Here is an 18,504-nt window from a genome sequence, read left to right as displayed (position 1 = left end):
AGGATATTAAACCACTGGGGGGCTGCAGTCAGGAGGCCAGAGCTAAATGAGATGACTTAAGCTACTGAACGTGATTTACATGCAGAGCGTTCAGCTCACAAACCAGAACCATGTGTGTGTCACAGGCCCTCACTGAGCCGGGGCTTCAGGTGTGATAATGAGAAACATAGAGACGGGTTTCTTCTTTACGTGATAAGAGCTTTTTCTTTTTTACTGCTTTTGCTCCTTAAATGTCAATCAGAGGGTGGAAAAGTTTGGCCCTGGAGCGTCTCGAGCCACTGACAAGGAAAACACGTCGGTGCTGAGAGAGGCCACGGTGCTGCTCAGGATTCTGCTTCCTGCTGCGAGACAAAGACTCCTGTAAGTCCAACAGAGACGAGAGTGATGCGAGACTGACGGACGGGAGGAAGCAGAGCCGGAGGGGACGAACGTTAGAGAACCGTCCAAAGAACACAAACTCTGTGGAAACACCTCGACCACCAGCTCAGAGAATAGTGTTTTTCAACTGCTTGGAAAGTGAATAAACATGATTTCTATGCTTTTCATAAAATAGTTACATATTCAACTTTACACCAGATGTTGCTGTTCTTGTTCATTCAATTATTTGTTTTAATACGGATAAAAAACCATGTTAAACCAGTTAAACCATGTGTTATCTAATATAATATCTGTTATCTCTGCACACTATGAAACCTCCCCCTCCACAAAATAAAGAAACGTTTGCTTCACTTGTCACTTATCATTATCTGGATGAGTAATATTAAAATAATAAGCACTTTTTGGCCAAGTCTGCTCCCGTGAAAAGTTTTCAAGTTGTGTTTTTATCCTGAAGTCATCGACACACTGAAGTCTGCAGTGAAAGCAAAAAGATGATAAATAATCTATAATCTAATAATCCTTAATCTTAAATCTTGACTTCAGCATCACTGCCTCTGAAGTGAGAGGCTGAATCATCCATTAACAACATAAACTCTTCTCTCCATGTATTTTTACAGTGTTATAAAACCCTGAAAGTGTTCTTTGTCCAAACAGGACGTCTCTGTCCTCCGACTGTCAGATTCAATCACGTCCTCGGTGTAAAGACCTGATTGTAATCGTGTTTGAGTAGATTTATTTGAGAGTGAACCAACTTTGTTTCACTGAAGGAAACATTGAATCATGGAACTTTATCCTGAAGGTCTTTGACAGTAAATAATGAGAAAGTGGAATAAAAGGTTTGTATCATTCACATTTTTTATTGACAGCAAAGAAAATCCATACACTTGTGACTTTATTGATAATCCACTAAACATGTGTAAGTTATTTTAATCCAAAAGAAAGTAAAATCTCACAGGACTGATTTTATTGTGAAGGATATAATTCACCCTTTAACCTCGGCCAGAAAATACTGTGAAATGTTTTTACAATTATAGCTGCTGTGCAGTGATTTACTGTTGTTAAAATTGGTTTTAAAAAGCTTTTTCAGTGATCAAGATCGTTTTTCTTTGAGACCCGAGACTCGGACTGTAACTCTTATTGCATTCCAAGATGTTGAATATCAGCAACTGACAGGAAGTTTAGCAAATCGTCAGCAAAAAGGTCAGACAAAAGTGTGCTAAAGGTTTGACAAAATATAGCCAAAAGCCATCCAAACGTTAGCCAAAAGCTATCTAAAAGTGTTTTGTTGTTTGTTTGTTTTTTTAAACCTTACTTTAAAGTTATCCAAAACCTAGCCAAAAATTATAGCGAAATGGTATCTAAAATGTTGTCATAAGTTAGCCAAAAACTAAGAGCAAAATGCTATCTAAAAGTTATCTAAAACCTAGCCAAAATCTATAGCCAAATGTTATATAAACGTTAGTTAAAAATAGCTAAAAACTGTAGCCAAACGTCAGATAGACCACAGCCAAAACATAGCAAAAACTTAGTCAGACATTAGCTAAAAACTAGCCAAAGAGTATCGAACATTTTACCAAAGGTGAGCTCAGAGTTAGCTACTAAGATAGTCAGTAAGTCACAAATTTAAGCCAAAAGCCAGATAGAAATTGGCTAAAACAGCAAAAGAAATTGTCAAATTTTCCCTGAAAACCAGCAAAAAGGTATCGAAAACTTAGCCTAATGTTAGCCTAATGTTAGCCTAATGTTAGCCAAATGTTAGCCAAATGTTAGCCAAGTGTTAGCCAAAGCCAAAAGAAGTGTTTGCTGACAGCATAGATGAGAATTACAGACACAGAGCAATGAGATGACGTTGTTGAAAATTTGATCAAAGAAAATGCAAATCTTTGCTCAATGGCTGAGTTGCCTGAAGCACACCTTATCACTAACCTTAACCATAACCAGTTAATGACTAATAACCACAATTCAAAACTTACTCCTAAACTTAACCCAGTTCCTCAGAAATGTAGGTTCTGCCTCATTAGGACCAGGTTTTGGTCTCTATGAGGACTACTGGTCCTGACAGGGTCAGTGTTTATTCAGGTCCCTAAGAGGTGGTATATGTTTACACACACACACACACACACACACACATGCATAAACCTCCTTGAACAAATGTGCTGAATCATCAGTGTAGAAATGACCGGTCAGCAGAAAAGATCACACACTAGTTTATTAAATATTGATCCTAAATTCACGTTGACCTTGTTGTTGAGCAGTGATTTTATAAAGTGTGAGCTGTGACCTCTGAATAATCTCTACATAAATCTAGTCTGTGTTATTCTATAATGTCAGATTATCTTTTCACTGATCAATGACGTAAACAGTGATGACGACATCCTCTGACCTCCGACCTCCGTCCTCTGACCTCCGTCCTCCGTCCTCTGTTCTTATGTCAGTTATAGAAAAGCGTCGTCGTATCATCGGAGTCACAGACAAAAGTCTCACCTTTCACAGAAGATCCTGTGGAGCTCGATGTAAGAATCATGGACGTCTGTGTCAGTGGGAGGAAAAATCTCGGAGAGTATTTTCTCTAAGTGACGGTCAGTGTTCCAGAGCTGCAGATCCTCAGCAGGAGGAAAAAACCTCCTGCTGTTTCTTCTCATTTCATTCTTCTTCTCTTGGCTGCAGCAGCGTCAGAGTCACTGTATATCATCGTCCAACAGAACACAGCAAAGCTCTGACTAACAGTGACGTTAAATATCCTTTAAAAACTGCTTAAAACCTACATTCACGTTCCAGTTTACACTGCAAACATGTATTTTCAGTCATGTAAAATACGTCATTTTTTGACCTAAAATGAAAGATAATTTTGTTTGGAAGAAGCGAAATAATCAAATTTAAAGGGAAAAAAACACAAACACAAACTCTGTCTTAATAATGTTACTTTAAGCATTAATTAATGAATTAAACAAGCTAAAATAACAGTTTGTATCAAACTGTTGTGGGTGTGTGCAAAAAGAAGAAATTCTTAGGTATAAATGATTAAATTCAGCTTAGTCAAGTAAATAAAGACTAAATGTAAATGTTTCAATGACAGAATTTCGTAGCTTGTGAAAAGTACAACTTTCTTACATTTTGGCCAGTTTTGTAAATTTAAACTATTACAACTTGATTTTTGTAATATTACATGTTTTACTGGTAAAATTATGACTTTTATTTTTGTAAAATTACAACTTTATTTAAATATTTAAATATTTAACTTTTACTTTATTGAAAACCAATTTTCAATCACTCGGTGTCAGTACTTCACACATGAAACCTGCAAATATCACGTGTTCAGATGTTCGTGATGATCGTGATGATCGTGATGATCATGAGGTCCTGAGTCAAATTGGTCAAATTAGACTGTGAACGTGAGGGAAGTGGAAGACGGTTAAGAAACATCGTGGCATTTTAAACAAAACGGTTCATCAGACTCACATCTCCGTGGAGAACATCTCTAAATGAAAAATGGCTTCCGCTGAGCGTCTCCTCACAGTCAGACAGCTGCTTCATCATCTCAGGAACCCTGAGGAGATGTGATGCCTTCACTGACCTCTGAAGAACTCACAGCACAGTCCTTGTCTTCAGTCTCCAATGACGTCAGCGCCACCTGTGCATTCCTCTTCCTTCATGTGTGCACTAATGTCTCCTACATGAGGTGTCCTGTGATCTGGAGCACAATCCAAACCCTGTCACAGATATTTCACAGCTCCTGCTCCTCGTCTGTGGAGGTGAACTCTAACGTGACCCTGACCTCCGTGTGGGTTCAACCGTCCGGACACATGCATTCCATCTTGAGGTGATCACATGGTGACTCACACGCATGACGCAAACCCTCTGGCAGCTGAAGTTTTTGGTGGACGCTTTGATTTAAATTTGCTTTTTCTTCTGGTTTCGTTGGTATCACGGTGGCCCCGACCAGAAAAATGTGTAATGAAGAGACGCTTTACCACACAGAGACCACATCCGAGGGCCGAGAGGCAGAGAAGTCATGGAAACATTAAGGGAAACTTAAATAAATAGAGAACATACAGTAAATTTACTTACCACCACCATAGCAACCGACTTTATCTGAGGAGGTGTTCGACCATGAGCTTCATGTTAATCACAGACTGGTGTGTTTGCTTTGTGACATCAGTCTTTCAGTCGCACAACTCTCACTGTAAATCAAAGAGAAACTTTTCCACTAATCCACAAAGTTAACGTCAGCAACGGACGGGAGCTTTAGCCAAGAGTTAGCTATAAAATTAGCCAAAGGTCAGACAGAAGCTTAGTGAGAAAAAAATTCCCAACAGCGATCTAAAGGTTAGTTAAAAGTGATCTAAAAGCTACCAATAAATGAGTTAATAGTTAGTCAAAAACTATCTCAAGGTTAACCAGTAAGAGAAAGCCAAACACCAGTCAACAGTTAGATAAGTATTATTTAAAGATTAGCTAAACTTCAGCCAAACGTTGGTGCAACCCGAAGCTGTTGGCTAATTTCTTCTCTACTAAATTCAGGATTTAGTAATTACGAACTTTTTACTCATTAAACTACTACTTTATTGTTTAAGTAAAAATGTATAATACTATATGATACATTTTTACTGAAATTACAACTTTCTGTCCATAAAATGATAATGTTATGGCTTTTTTTGTCATAATATTACGACTTTATTTTGGAAATCTTAAAGATTTCTTTTGTCGTTTTGGATTAGGTAAAGATTTCAATTTGAAAAACTCAACAGAAAGTGCAGAGTGGAGGCTGGATCGTCTCATTAGTGTGAACATTTCTCCTCTGAAAACATTAAGGAACTTCCAGGTTGAAAGGTTGAGAAAGTTCCGGTAACTTTTTCAGCTCAGCAGGTAGAAACAGTGAGATCCACAGTCACTGTTTCCACTGAGCGTTAAAGCAGCTGCCGAGCCTGAAGACAAACGGAGCGCAGAGAAACACAGAGAAACACAGAGAAACACAGAGAAACACAGAGAAACACGCCGTGTGTTGGCTTTTATCAACGGCCCATAAAAGCAATAACAGTTAGTGATTGTGTGGAGAACAAACAGGCGAGCCGAGTATAAAGCGCTTTATCTTTGCCTCCACAGACAGCAGAGAAAATGAGATCATAAAACTCAATATACGGACCAAGCCTCACTTCAATTCCCCCCACAAATAAACGCTAGAATACAAAATTTCTCACAGATGTTGTAACAAATCTCCCGATACTTTGAACATTTATTGATACTTATTTCACTTGCGGTTTGTTTTATCATGATTGTTGCCTCTGGATGAAACTTTTCTCCAGTGAGGGTGAAACTTTTTTAGTTTATTTTATTGATTTTCCCTCCGAGAAGGTCAGAAAAAAATATCTCACTTGACAGACGACGCTAACAATGTAGCATGACGCTCTGGTGCTTCTGCTGATACAAAGACAATTTAAGGAGGGAGAAAAAAACATTACACTTTTCTTTTTTCTGTCATCTCTCTCCCCTCATTACCCACAATGCACCTCGACTGCTTACAGGCTATATAGCTGGAGATTGGCTATTAGTCTACTATGCTAATTTAGCATTTTGTTTGTTTGTATCTTAAATATTTTGTTTAGTTTGTTGTACTTACTTGTTGTTGTCTGTTTTAAATCCAGAAATAAAGAACTTGTGTTTGTATCACTAAATGTCCAGTGTGTCACAATTAAAAATTACAACTTGTAAAATTATAACTTTTTTCTTATAAAATAACTTCTTTACTCATAAAATTACAACTTCTTTACTTGTAAAATTACAACTTCTTTACTCGTAAAATTATAACTTCTTTACTCGTAAAATTACAAATTTACTTGTAAAATTACAACTTTACTTGTAAAATTACAACTTTACTTGTAAATTTACAACTTCTTTACTGGTAAAATTACAAATTTACTTGTAAAATTACAACTTTTTTGCTTATAAAATTATAATTTTTTTCTCGTAAAATTATAACTGAATAACTTGTAAAATGACCACTTCTTTGTTTGTTTATGCATCAGGTTTGTGTTGTTTGTTGCCTTATGTTCATAAAATGCTGATTTAGTGGCTATGAAAATCAAACAGCAATTATGGGTAATATGTTTCAATCTCTTCCAATAAACCATCTTATTTTTTTACTCACTTGACCTTTAATCCACTTCTCAGTGTTCCCTGAAGGTCTAAACTTAACTTTTATAATGTTAAATAAGACTGAAAGTTGCCATGTAAGGTATTTTTTACGTCATGAAAAAGGCATTTAAGGGTCTGAGGTTTATGAGTTTCCTCCTCACAGTAAACAGGATTTACAGTTTGTGTCTGAGTGTGAATGAACGTTTTTTTAACCACACACTGTTTTTTTTTGGAGAATCTTCTACGTTTACCAGAAGAAACATTAAAGTTTAACTTCTTCACCGACATTAAAGCTCTGGAAACTAAATAAAAAAGGATGAAGACGTGGTCAGAATCACGATGATGATGATGATGATGATGTCATCGATGGATTAAAGAGACCACACTGAGGAGGTGACGGATGATGGAGGTGATGGAAACGTATTTATTTATTTATTTAACATGTTTCCAAGATGAAGCTGATGTGCACCACAAAATAATAGTTTAGTCCCATGGTTTTCGAATTGTGGTATGTGTACCACCAATGGTGCGGTACGTGAGCTCCCTCTGATGGTACTTGGAGGGAAAATGTATAAACCAGGGTATGTGATCAGAGTGGAGTTGAGGAATTGTGTGGAATATTAAACAACTAACAAGAAAATAATACTAAATTAAATAATAACAATTGCTGAAAGTCGCTTCATGTCTCGCTCCATCTTAATCTGATTTCCAAACACCAAATGTGTTTGGACTATGTGTAAAATCTCTCTATAATCTGTTTACTGCGACCACTTATTTATTTACTGTTAACACACTTACTTTACTTTAAGCCTCTATATAATTTATTGTCCCTCATCATATTTGTACATACTGTGATTATGTTGATTCATATTATTATTATTTACACATCTTTTTTTCTAGATTCTTTAGAGAAACATGTTGAATCTTACGTTTTGTCCTTTTGTTTTGAAGCAGTTGTAGTATTAGGAGTAGTATACATATTTAAACAGATACCATGACAGTAAATGTAAGACATACCGAGCCTGCCCCCTGCTGGCCACAGAGACACATCATAGAATATGTATTAACTTATTAATAAAGGGGTTATAGTATATATTATATATTACTTGTTAGTTTGACTTTGAGCAGCAAAGCAACTCAAAGAGTTTGAAAAATTAAAGGGCATATTTTAATGTAATTTTCTGATTGAGTGTTTTCTCTATAGTTTATTGTTGTTTTACTTCCATAAATCAACAAATAAAGATACTTTCAGCTCATGATCTGAGTGAATAATGCAGGGTTTTGATTGATTTGTCTTTAAATTGACGTCGTATTCAGATGCTATGGAGCTATGTTAGGTATTAAAATAAGAAAAATAGGATGAGATCAATTCTGAATTTTATTTTATTTTTGTGTGCATGTTATTTCATACGGAGCTACGGAGTCCCTAAAAACATCGGGAAAAAAAATCAAAATAAACGTTTCTGGTGAGCACGAGATACTTTCTCATGCGCACCAGAAAGTATCTCGTGCGCACCAGAAAGTATTGCATGCGCGCGTGATGTCCCCGACCGCAGTTTTAAGATCATTTGAGGCGAGAAATTAGTCATTTAGTATTCAAAATGCGCAGACCAACGTTACCACTTTTTTTAAACTTACCTTTGAGAAGTACTACTGTTATGTTATTATTACACTTAAAGCACTGCTGTTACATTAAAGCACAGAGTCTGACTTACTGTGCTAAATCTAATTATTTTATGTAGTCATTTATATTTTTGGACACCTTACTGTGTGTTTGTGTCAGCGTCAGTTCCAGTTGATTTTATTAATAGGTGAACAAACACACAGTATTTTTGTGTACATATTTTTATTTTATTATGTTCAACTTCCTCAAACACGACATCAAACTCAAGCACGTGGTCAGAAAATGATCCAAAAACATCACACTTCAAGCTGTCAATCATTAGCAGAATGTATTGATCACGAAATCATAAAAAAATATACTGTGGGTCCATGAAATTAACTGGCACTTTATTTCCTACTGAAACATCTCAGAGGTTTCAGTGTTTATATATGTAATATATAAGTGTGTGTATGTATATATGTATATATATATGGTGAAGATGACAAAACCTGGGTGTTGTTAATAAACTGACCTTTAATTTGGTGGATGATTTAACAAAGAAAAAAAACACGGTGACATTCGTTAGTTTCATGTGTGAAAAGATGGAAACATTCTTAGTCGCTTAGATCAGGGAGGGAAAAACATAATAAAGACAAAGACCAGAAAACAACCAAATAAAAATGGCACTTAAGTTTAATTTGAAGAGATATGGATTCTATTTATGTAAATATATGTTTATTTGTAATAAAATATGTTGTATTTTCATTTTGGGCAAATCAACTTTTAACATCACGGTGGTTGTTTGTTTAATAAACTGCGGTAAACAACTTTTAAAACGTGAACAATTAAACTGTAAAGGGGAACAGCACACACACACACACACACATTTAGATGCATCTATGTGAGGACAGAACCGTTTGGAACTTGGAAAGTCGGAGCATAGGACTCCAAGTTAGCTAAATTGTTTTCTGACGTTGCTACGACTTCCCAAGTCGGAATTCTTGAGTTCCTAGTCGTACGTTTCAACAGAAAGGCCACCTTAAGTTGTGTTTACAGGTTGGGGAATTGAAGCAACCTCAGAAAACCACTACGTGGGATTCCAAAACGGCTGCGGCTCTACTAAATAGTAAAAACAGTTTGCTAATTTTAAACTGGAACACCCTCTCAAGTCATGTTTCGAACTTGCAAAGCTGGAGCTACCTCAGAAACTCACAAACTGGAACGCACCATCAATGAAAATCACCCAAACTTTACCCTAATCCTTACAACGACCCCCCCCCCAGACCAAACCATAATTCTCAAACAACCTTGTGAAAATGAGAGGACCCGATAAAATGTCCTCATATTCCCAGACTGAGGTCTTGGTCCCCACAAAGACATGTAAACAAGCACACAAACACACGCCAACAACCTTCACAAATGAAATACTGCACTCAGAATTCATGGAATTCAAACAATGTCCACCACCACAAATGAGCACCAACAAACACAGACTCGCGTGTTGGAGGCATGAATGTCAGTAAACGTTACTTATAAACAAGTTTAGAAAAAGTTACAACTGCACTACAAACCGTGTGCAAAAAAGCCGGGGCGACGGTCCGAGAAAAGGCTACATGGGCGTCGCGCTGGAAACTCTACATTTCTAAATGCGAACGATGAGTTAATCGTGTTAGGCAGTACAGTACAAGCCAGCAGTGAGCAACAAGCACCAAGACCAGGCGAGATCTATCGCAGTGCTCGTCATCTACGTAGCTAGTGTTTCAATGGCTCAGTATTTTCAGTTTTTAATAGTAAAACAAAAAAAAGGAAATGTATTGGTGTCCAAAAGTTGAAAAAATATAATATGAAAAAACACCAAAAAATGGGAAAAACTATTTGCTCTACAAGCAATTTGTAGTCAAAGCTAACAACTAGCTTGTGAATGCAGCAATTAGCATGCTAAGGAGCATTTTTCTCTGGGGAGTTGGTCATCGAAAGTTTTAGCGTTCACGCGTCTACAATCCACGATTTGACCGTTTTTTTTTATTACGTCAGTCAAAGCGAACCACTAGCTTGTGAATGTGGCAGTTAGCATGCTAAGGAGCTAGGTATCGTTCACTAGCAAAATCAACACACGCAACCACCATGCTAACGCTCATGTCTGCTATATGTGCAAATAAGTCGCTAACATTAATGCTGTGTTCGGAGCTGGGAGTGACATCACCGAGCTAGCCATTGTTAGTAATAGCAGTGGATAACATCTAGATTGTATTTTGCGCGTTTAGCCTGAAATAAATACAACAGAAGGAGCAGTGTTTGTGTTGTGGCAGCCATCTTGGAACAAAAAGGACCGCAGCATAATTATTAAATTGCCAGTGTTGTTCTCTTTGGAATTTTAGTTTTTATTTGTGTTTTGTGGGACTTGAATTCTGGTAGTTACTTGTAAACGGCTAAATCGCACATACATGACCGAACTGAAATGCAAAGTTGATAATGACAGCTGCTTCTTTAACGAGATCTCTGAATGTTTTTTCGTTAAATTTAGTGTGTAAATCAGGATTTGTAAAAAACAGGTCAATCGCTTCCCGGAAACAGAACAGATTTTTTTCCGTCTTTTACTTCGGTTTCTCTTCAAATCGATCGTTAAAATGATCCGATTGATGAAATAAAAGATATGAACCGCTTTTTAAATCTTTTATAAAGGATTGCTAGAGACTTTAAGGCTAATTTTTAGGCTAACGGCTAGGCGAACCAGCTAAAAATTAATGCGTGTGAAAATCTCTGGCAAAAATAGAGCAGAGATTACATTTTATGTTCCCACTGATGCCGATCGCAGCGAAACCGATAAAAACCCAGGTATGTTGGAAAATAATCTAGGCTGGAAGTGAATTCCGAATAAATACATCCCCAATTGTAAAAAAAACAGTTAAAAGTTGGGATTGGATGGTTTTTTTTGACCAGTTTGAATGAAATATAAACAATTATATTGTGGCTGTGATGTGAATTGTGATATTTATTGATAATTGTTTATTTAAGAATGGGAACTAAAACGCATGAATTGTTTCTACCAGGTTTAAGAGAACGTCTTTAGACTGGCGCCCAAAACAAACGGTAGGTTTTCTGCTCTGTTTTTGCATATTGCTGCCAACGGACCCCAAAGAGAAATGCCAGTTATTCAGTCATAAAAAAACCAGACAGGGTTTGGATCGGCCTATAGTCCCGTGAGGTCCACGATGGCCTTGATGAAGATGGTGTCATCACGTATGTAGGAGTTTTTAGAGTCCAGTTTGGAGAGCGGGCAGAAGAGCGGGCAGCCGCTGGCGATGTTCATGTCGCTGACGGGTCTCTGGAAGGACGACGACGAGATGTCAGGTCTGAAGGCGTCGATGATGTGCTCGCGGTTGTTCTGGTCGAGAAGCATCAGCGTGACCTGAGAGAGGAGACTGGATCTAAATCTGCTACCACAGAAAAACTGTTTTCCTTTGTTCATCATTATTTACAGGTCAATAGAACACACTTCAGTCGAAACTGTGAGTATAAAAACGTTGATTAACGACTTTTATGGGCCTTTAAAACACGTCTTAAAGCGTTTTAATGACAAGGACTGAACATTACTAAACTATTGGGAGTAATGAGCTGTTGCTCCTCCAGGATGAAGACGTTTTTACCTTCTGATTGAAAGGCCACTTGAGGAGAGCGTCGCTGTGTCCTCTCATCACCACAAAGAACAGAGACAAGTGAGTTCCTCTTCCTGTTCCGTCCCCGTTCAGATAGATCCTCAGACACATCTTGTAGCCGTATTTGCTGGTGTAAAAGGCTGGAGGGGAAACAAACACTGTGATCGTGACTGTCAAACGCATCATCGTCATGTTGGGTGCTAAATCTGTTTGTTTTTACCAGGAGAGAACATGGCGGGAGCTCGGCCGGCCACGGCGTCCTGACGCTTCTTGGTGAAATCCGAGATCTTCCAGACGAAGATGCCGTCGTACGTGGCTGCCGACATTTCCCTCATCTTCCCCTCCATCTCCACGATGGACAGGTCTCTGAGACTCACGGTTCTCTCCAGCTGACGAACCTGCAGCACAGCAACACACAAACACTTCACTTAGCTGAGCACGCGGCCGCATGTCGTCCATCTTTAGAAGGACACTCCACGTGTCGCTCTGTCACCTTGATGTTGAGGATCTCGACCTTGTCCTGGTCCAGTCGGTGTTGCCGGTTGTACGCCTCCATGGTGGCGCAGGAGCGCTCCATCTCTCGGTTGAGGACGCAGACGATGTTCTCGAACGTGCCGACTTTGAGCTCCAGCTCCTGGCAGCGTCGGCTCAGCTCCGCCACCTTGGTCTTCTCGCTCTGCAGCTGCAGCTCCAGCGCGGCGCCCACAGTGCTGGGCAGCGGCGTGAAGGAGGTGGCCAGTGTTGGGGCACACGCGCCCTGAACTGGAGCTGCTGCTGCTGCTGCTGCTGCTGCTACTACTGCTGATGCACCTACACCAGCACCAGCACTAGGACCAGCACTAGGACCAGCAACAGCACCAGCACCCAAGTGGCTCATCTTGTGCTCCAGGTCCCTGAGGGACTGGTGGAGCTCGTGCAGCCTGTGGCTGACCACCTCCAGACTCTGAGGCTGCAGACTCTCCAGGCTCACCTTGATGCCCATGATGAAATGAAGCAGCAGGTTGAGGTGCTCGTAGGAGCACAGTCGCTCGTGGTCGTGAATCTTCTCCTTCTCCACCTTCAGAGGCAAAGAGTGAGATCGGCGCAGAGGCACGTTCAGAGCACTTTTAGTGACGTTTGTGAAATGATGCCACAAAACTGTCAAATCTACATAGTTAATGTTCATCACTTCAACTACAGTTTCACATTAAAGGGTTAGTTCGGGTTTTTTGATCATAAAAAGGTAGTAACACATCGTAAACACCGTTTTCACCGAGCATCCATAAAATATTCTAGGACTCAGACGCCAGACTCAGAAGTCTGTAAACCACTCTCTCAGCGGAGGACCAGCAGCTCCTGTACAACGTGAGCTTAAATCGAGGATTTTCTCTATGGACTTTGGTGCAGGGAGAGAGTGGTTTACAAACTGCAGTTTCCAGCTGAAAAAAGGCTAATGGTAAAATAAATCACTTAACATACTTTTAAGCTTTCCTCTACAATGTCAGCGTTGATTATGTGACAATACCACACTTTAAAAAGCACAGAATTAACCCTTTAATGTGCATGGAGATTAGCGACATATGGATTTAAGCTCACACCAGTAGGGACAACACAAACACTCCTGAGGATGGAGATGAAAAACATGCAAAACTAACCCATAATAATGATAATGTTGAGTTTCTCAAACTAATTCTGTTCATTTTAAACGTTTAACTTTTGAAGATTATCCTCTTTTCCACTCAACAACTCGTTACATTAGCATTTTAACATCCATTTACAAGGGTTCAGCAACAAATTCTGTCAAAACTGTTTACTTATTTCATACCTTGGCATCTCCAAACATGATAGAGAGAATTAACTCATGGATCTATATATGATTAATATAGATATATAGATTATTTGTACATTTAGCTTCCATTTCCACAGCCATTATTAACATAACATTAACATATATCTATGTTTTATATTCATCTGAAGCAGTTTCACGTGAAGCAAATGATGACAAAAATCTCTACTTACAGACGTATCGCAGCCAACAACATGAAATCGGCATGGTGCTTTTAATTTACTGCAGAACTTAATATGGTCCACAAACTGCAAAGCAAAACAAAGATAAAAAAGAAAGAAAGAAAAAAAAAAGAAATTGATCCCTGACTAAAAATGGTTCATGAGATCAACAGAATTGTGAACGTTGACTTGAATGTTCCTGCTTTTCTACCTTTTCTCTGGGGATCTTTTTCTTGGCACAGCCTTCACAGATCATCGGGTATTTGGGACAGATTTCATCGTGAGCCTGAAGAGTGAGATCACAGTTACATCACGTTATTATCACAGGACTGTAAACTGTTTAGATTTTTCCTTTGTCCTCTTCTGCTCATTCACCTCTGAATCTATAAACATATTCAAAGATTATTACTTTTATTTTTACACCAAATATTGTTTGAATCAGTGGTTTCTGCATCTTATAGACAAAAATAAAACAGTAACAGTCAATGAATAAGAAGATAAATTATAAATGAACCCACTGCCAAATAAAGAGCTATTCTATTCATCCACGGACAGGCTGACTGCCAAATAGTGAGCTATTCTATACATCCACGGACAGGCTGACTGTCAAATAGTGAGCTATTCTATGCAATCATCAACAGAATTCTATACAACCCGTCCAGGTTGACTGCCTAATAGTGAGATATTCAACACATGAGCTATTCTATACATCCAACAACAGACTGACTGCCAAATAGTGAGATATTCTATGTATCCACAGACAGACTAACTGCCAAATAATGAGCTATTCTATACATCCATGGACAGGCTGACTGCCAAATAGTGAGCTATTCTATCCATCCACCAACAGACTGGCTGTCAAATAATGAGCTATTTTATATTTCCATGGACAGACTGACTGCCAAATTATGAGCTATTCTGTACATCCATCAACAGACTGACTTCCAAATAGTGAGCTATTCTATACATCCACCAAGGGACTGACTGCCAAATATTGAGCTTTTCCATGGTCTCTACATCCAGACAGAAGGATAGCAGCAAAAGTAAAAAGGAAATGTCTTTAAGACAGTAGTGAGACCTGCTATGATGTATAGCTTTGAGACAGTGATTATTCTGGACACAGGATGTTGAAGATGAAACGAGGAAGAGGAGAGAACAAGAGGGAGGCAGATGACCCACTGTGGGGTGGTTATACTTTGACTGTAATAAAGTAAATCTCCACAGGAAGTGAGCGTAACCTTGATGTTCTTGAGCAGGAAAGGCTCTTTGCAGTATTTACAGTTGAGCGTCCTCTCCGGACACTCCCTCTCGTTGTGGCGCTCCTGTTCATTGGCTCTCATCAGCTCTTTACAGGACGGACACAGGATGATCATGAAGTCACAGTTTCCCTCGTGGCTCATCTGCACATCAACAAACAAACAATCAAGCAAACAAACAAACAAATAAACAAACAAACAAACAAACAAAACACTCCCATCAACTCAACATTACCTGCTGCAGTGACATCAGAGACTGTAAACTACAGCACCACCTACATCCTACACTTTAAAATCTATGGCAGAAAAACAACAGTGTGTTTCTTCTTCTAACCTCCTTCACACCACTGCCCAGGTATTAAGAGTTATATTCTAATATTTAAAACCTTAAATTAATAAAACAAAGTCATGGTAATGTTGATAATGTCAATTATAGCAAAACTGTGTCTGTAATATGACACATAATAATAACCTATAATGAAATGAAAATGCTATTTTACATAGGACACTAAATGTGTGCACACAATGACTTTGTTGCCTTTGTTTGCTATATGAACTTTTATTGTCTGTGAAGGGAAATATCTAAATATCTTCTTAAGTTACAAACTTAAATTGATAAAACTACATCATAGTAATTCTAATAATGTATATTTTGCCAAAACTTAATCCATAATATGACACAATATGTCATAGAAATGGAATTTCTGTCGGGCATTTTATCTGTGCATAAGATAAAGTGTATTTGTTTGTTTTATGACCCTTTTTTTTTTATTATCTGTGAAGTGTCTTTGAGCACCTCAAATTCTTTGATGGTCCCGGTCCACGTGCATCCCTCGTTGGGACACACGGCGGCCAAGGCCTCCACTTCTCTGCGAGCTGCATTGTCTGGAAAAGCCTGGATGGAGAAGCAGAAGAAGACGTTGTTGTTGTTGTTGTTGTTGTTGTTGTGAAGTTTTCATGTGGCTTCTGTTGGTTTTTTCAGTTACACAAACTCAAACACGCTTCATGCTTACTGAGGGTCTGCTTTTCTCTCTTGGATCCATTTATTAAAAGCACATATGGTCTTTTTTTTTAGGGACACAGGACTGTAGTCGTTCCATTTACGGTCTGTGCTGCCAAGATTTACAGAGTTTCAGAGCAGGCACAGTTTTTCTACAGACTTGAGCACATTAGACGCTCAGATCCAAAAACGCTTTGGCTCTCATCATCATACAAAAACAAGGATGTTTTATTTAAAAGTTTTATTTAATGAATATATATTATAGAAACACATATATACTTACACCACCTTGCTTGAGGATTGAGGTCGGGTCCTCAAACAAGTCCTCTTTGATACACGCACTGCATTTCTCTGGTCCCGAACTTCAAAAGCAGGGAAAACAAATACAGGTATTAATCCTTAATGACGTTTGGGATTAAGATAACCATGTTATAAACTGGTTTACCTTTGGTTTTCTAATATACTCCAGCTTCCAAATCTATAGCTAGAACATTATTTATCTTTTATTATTTACCATTTATGATTATAGTCAACAATGACTATAATCATAAATGGTCAACTTCCGGGTGGAATTCAAACAAGTTGTTTTTTCATTGGGATAAAATGTTGATACGTGAATCATATATTAACACAGCGTCTTTAACTGTATTCTGATAAAATCACAAATTGTGTGAAGGGTTATTAGCCAGTTATGTACGTGCGCTCCCTCTGATCGATTACAGCCCGTTACCCAGAGGTCATTCAAATATCTGTCTATTTAAAGTTACCCCACTTATAATCGCCACAGGAAATGCTATGGAAAACAAGTGGTTAGACAGTGTTTATCTCAAAGAACCAGTTTAAACATCGGCGTACTATGTGATTCACGCACCAACATGTGTGATCGGTTAACCGTTTACTCTGTCGTCATTCAACAATTGTATTGAAGCGAGGCAGATGAGACAGAGCTCGTTGCCAGTCATCATTCAAATGTCCGATTATTTGACTATTATAACCACATGGAACATATTGTGAAATTACAATGTGCATTATTAGTACACATTAATAAGTGGATCACATACACGCCGAACTTTACACTAGGTCGCAGTATCATAATAAATGTCCATAGCGGTGATTTTGAAACGTTTAACAAAGAGGATATAAGATGTTTGGTAACGAGTTCTGGTTGCTCTCAGCGGCTGCCCTACCCACTTACCTAGCTGGCTAGCGACCATGAGCTCAGTTCACTGGCTAAACCTTTCACACAAGTTGTGATTTTGTTTTTAATACAGCGTTAATTAGTGGACCACACACGCCGAACTTTACACTGGGTCTTTGTCATAACAATGTCTTGTCTGATAATTTCCCCTAGCAGTGCTTGTGATGACAATGACCATGGAACACTTAAATAATAAGATATTTCAATGAGGTTTGGTCACGAGCTCTGGTTGCTCATAGGGTTCACTCAAACCTAGCTCGTTGGCTAGCAACCATGACAACGCTCACTTTCCTGGCTGAACCCTTTCACACAAGTTGTGATTTTATCTGGATACAGTCGTAATACGTGAACCACACACACGCCGAACTTTACACTACGCACTTGTAATAACAATGTCGTATCGTGCGATTTCTTATAGTGGTGCTTGTGACAATACTGGGCATGAAACCGTAAAATGAACGGATATATCAATGATGTTTGGCAACGACGACTGTTTTCTCGTAGGGGGCTAGCTCGTTGGCTACCAACCGTGACAGCACTCACCTCACAATTTTGTTGAAACAGAAGGAGCAGAAGCGGTGACCGCACTGGGCTTGCAGCGGCCTCCTCAGGATTTTCTGGCACGAGTTGCACAGATGTTTGTCTTCGTGGTTGTTGGCTAAGATTTTCTTTGGGAAGCCTGGTTTGTTGCCTTCCAGGGAAGATGGTGGAGACGGTTCCTGTGCAGCCATTATTCCCCCCCAGAACAATATCGGGGTGTGTTCACAGCTCAGTGTGGTTTTATAGAAAACGTAATCATCGCTCCTGCTTTGGCTCAGTTTATTGAGGTTTCCCTGCTAATGACATGTTCACACGCGCACACAGAGGAACGAAGGAAAGACCGAGCGTTTGGGTGCGATAAAAGTGACAGCTGGAGGATGAGGATGCTACGTTCAGGTGTTGGTAACTATGTCTACCACCAGAGGGCGCAAGCTGACAAAAGATTTTCCATTGAGAAGACTGGCTGGTGCAGCGTTTTGTTTGTTTGTTTGTTTTTAAATACGAGGACAAATATTTTTAGCTACTTGACACTTAGCAACTTAAGTATATATATATAAATAATGAGGTGCTCAATATAGCCACCGATAGAATGACTGCCAGATAATGAGCTATTCTCTCTATAAACACAATGACTGCCAAATAGCGAGCCATTCTCTATATCCACCTACAGCCTTACTGCCAAATTACTGCCAAATAATGAGACATTTTATACATAGTACCAAGACATTGAAAATATATGTTATAAGTTATTCAAG

General features: G+C 38.8%; 1 protein-coding gene across 3 annotated transcripts; it reads right to left on the bottom strand.

Annotated features, from left to right (window-relative positions):
• Positions 1–8,906: 8,906 nt before the first annotated feature.
• Positions 8,907–18,133, bottom strand: traf2a (Tnf receptor-associated factor 2a). 3 transcript variants are annotated; one of them, XM_058635477.1, is made up of 10 exons: positions 17,753–18,133; positions 16,295–16,373; positions 15,808–15,906; positions 14,994–15,155; positions 13,967–14,041; positions 13,768–13,842; positions 12,263–12,826; positions 11,990–12,167; positions 11,761–11,909; positions 8,907–11,522 (listed from the first exon to the last, which is right to left on the bottom strand). In XM_058635477.1, exons 1-10 carry the CDS (start codon positions 17,938–17,940, stop codon positions 11,304–11,306), a joined length of 1,788 nt encoding a protein of 595 aa, XP_058491460.1. In that variant the 5' UTR covers positions 17,941–18,133; the 3' UTR covers positions 8,907–11,303. The 3 variants fall into 3 exon arrangements, with proteins under 3 accessions (XP_058491460.1, XP_058491461.1, XP_058491463.1); XM_058635478.1 differs by lacking the exon at positions 13,768–13,842; XM_058635480.1 differs by lacking the exons at positions 15,808–15,906; positions 16,295–16,373; positions 17,753–18,133 and adding an exon at positions 15,247–15,487.
• Between the last annotated feature and the right edge of the window lie 371 nt (positions 18,134–18,504).

This window comes from Solea solea, chromosome 8 (assembly GCF_958295425.1).
Source record: "Solea solea chromosome 8, fSolSol10.1, whole genome shotgun sequence".
In the NCBI taxonomy this organism is placed as follows: Eukaryota; Metazoa; Chordata; class Actinopteri; order Pleuronectiformes; family Soleidae; genus Solea; species Solea solea.
This window is presented reverse-complemented; position numbering and strand designations above follow the sequence as displayed.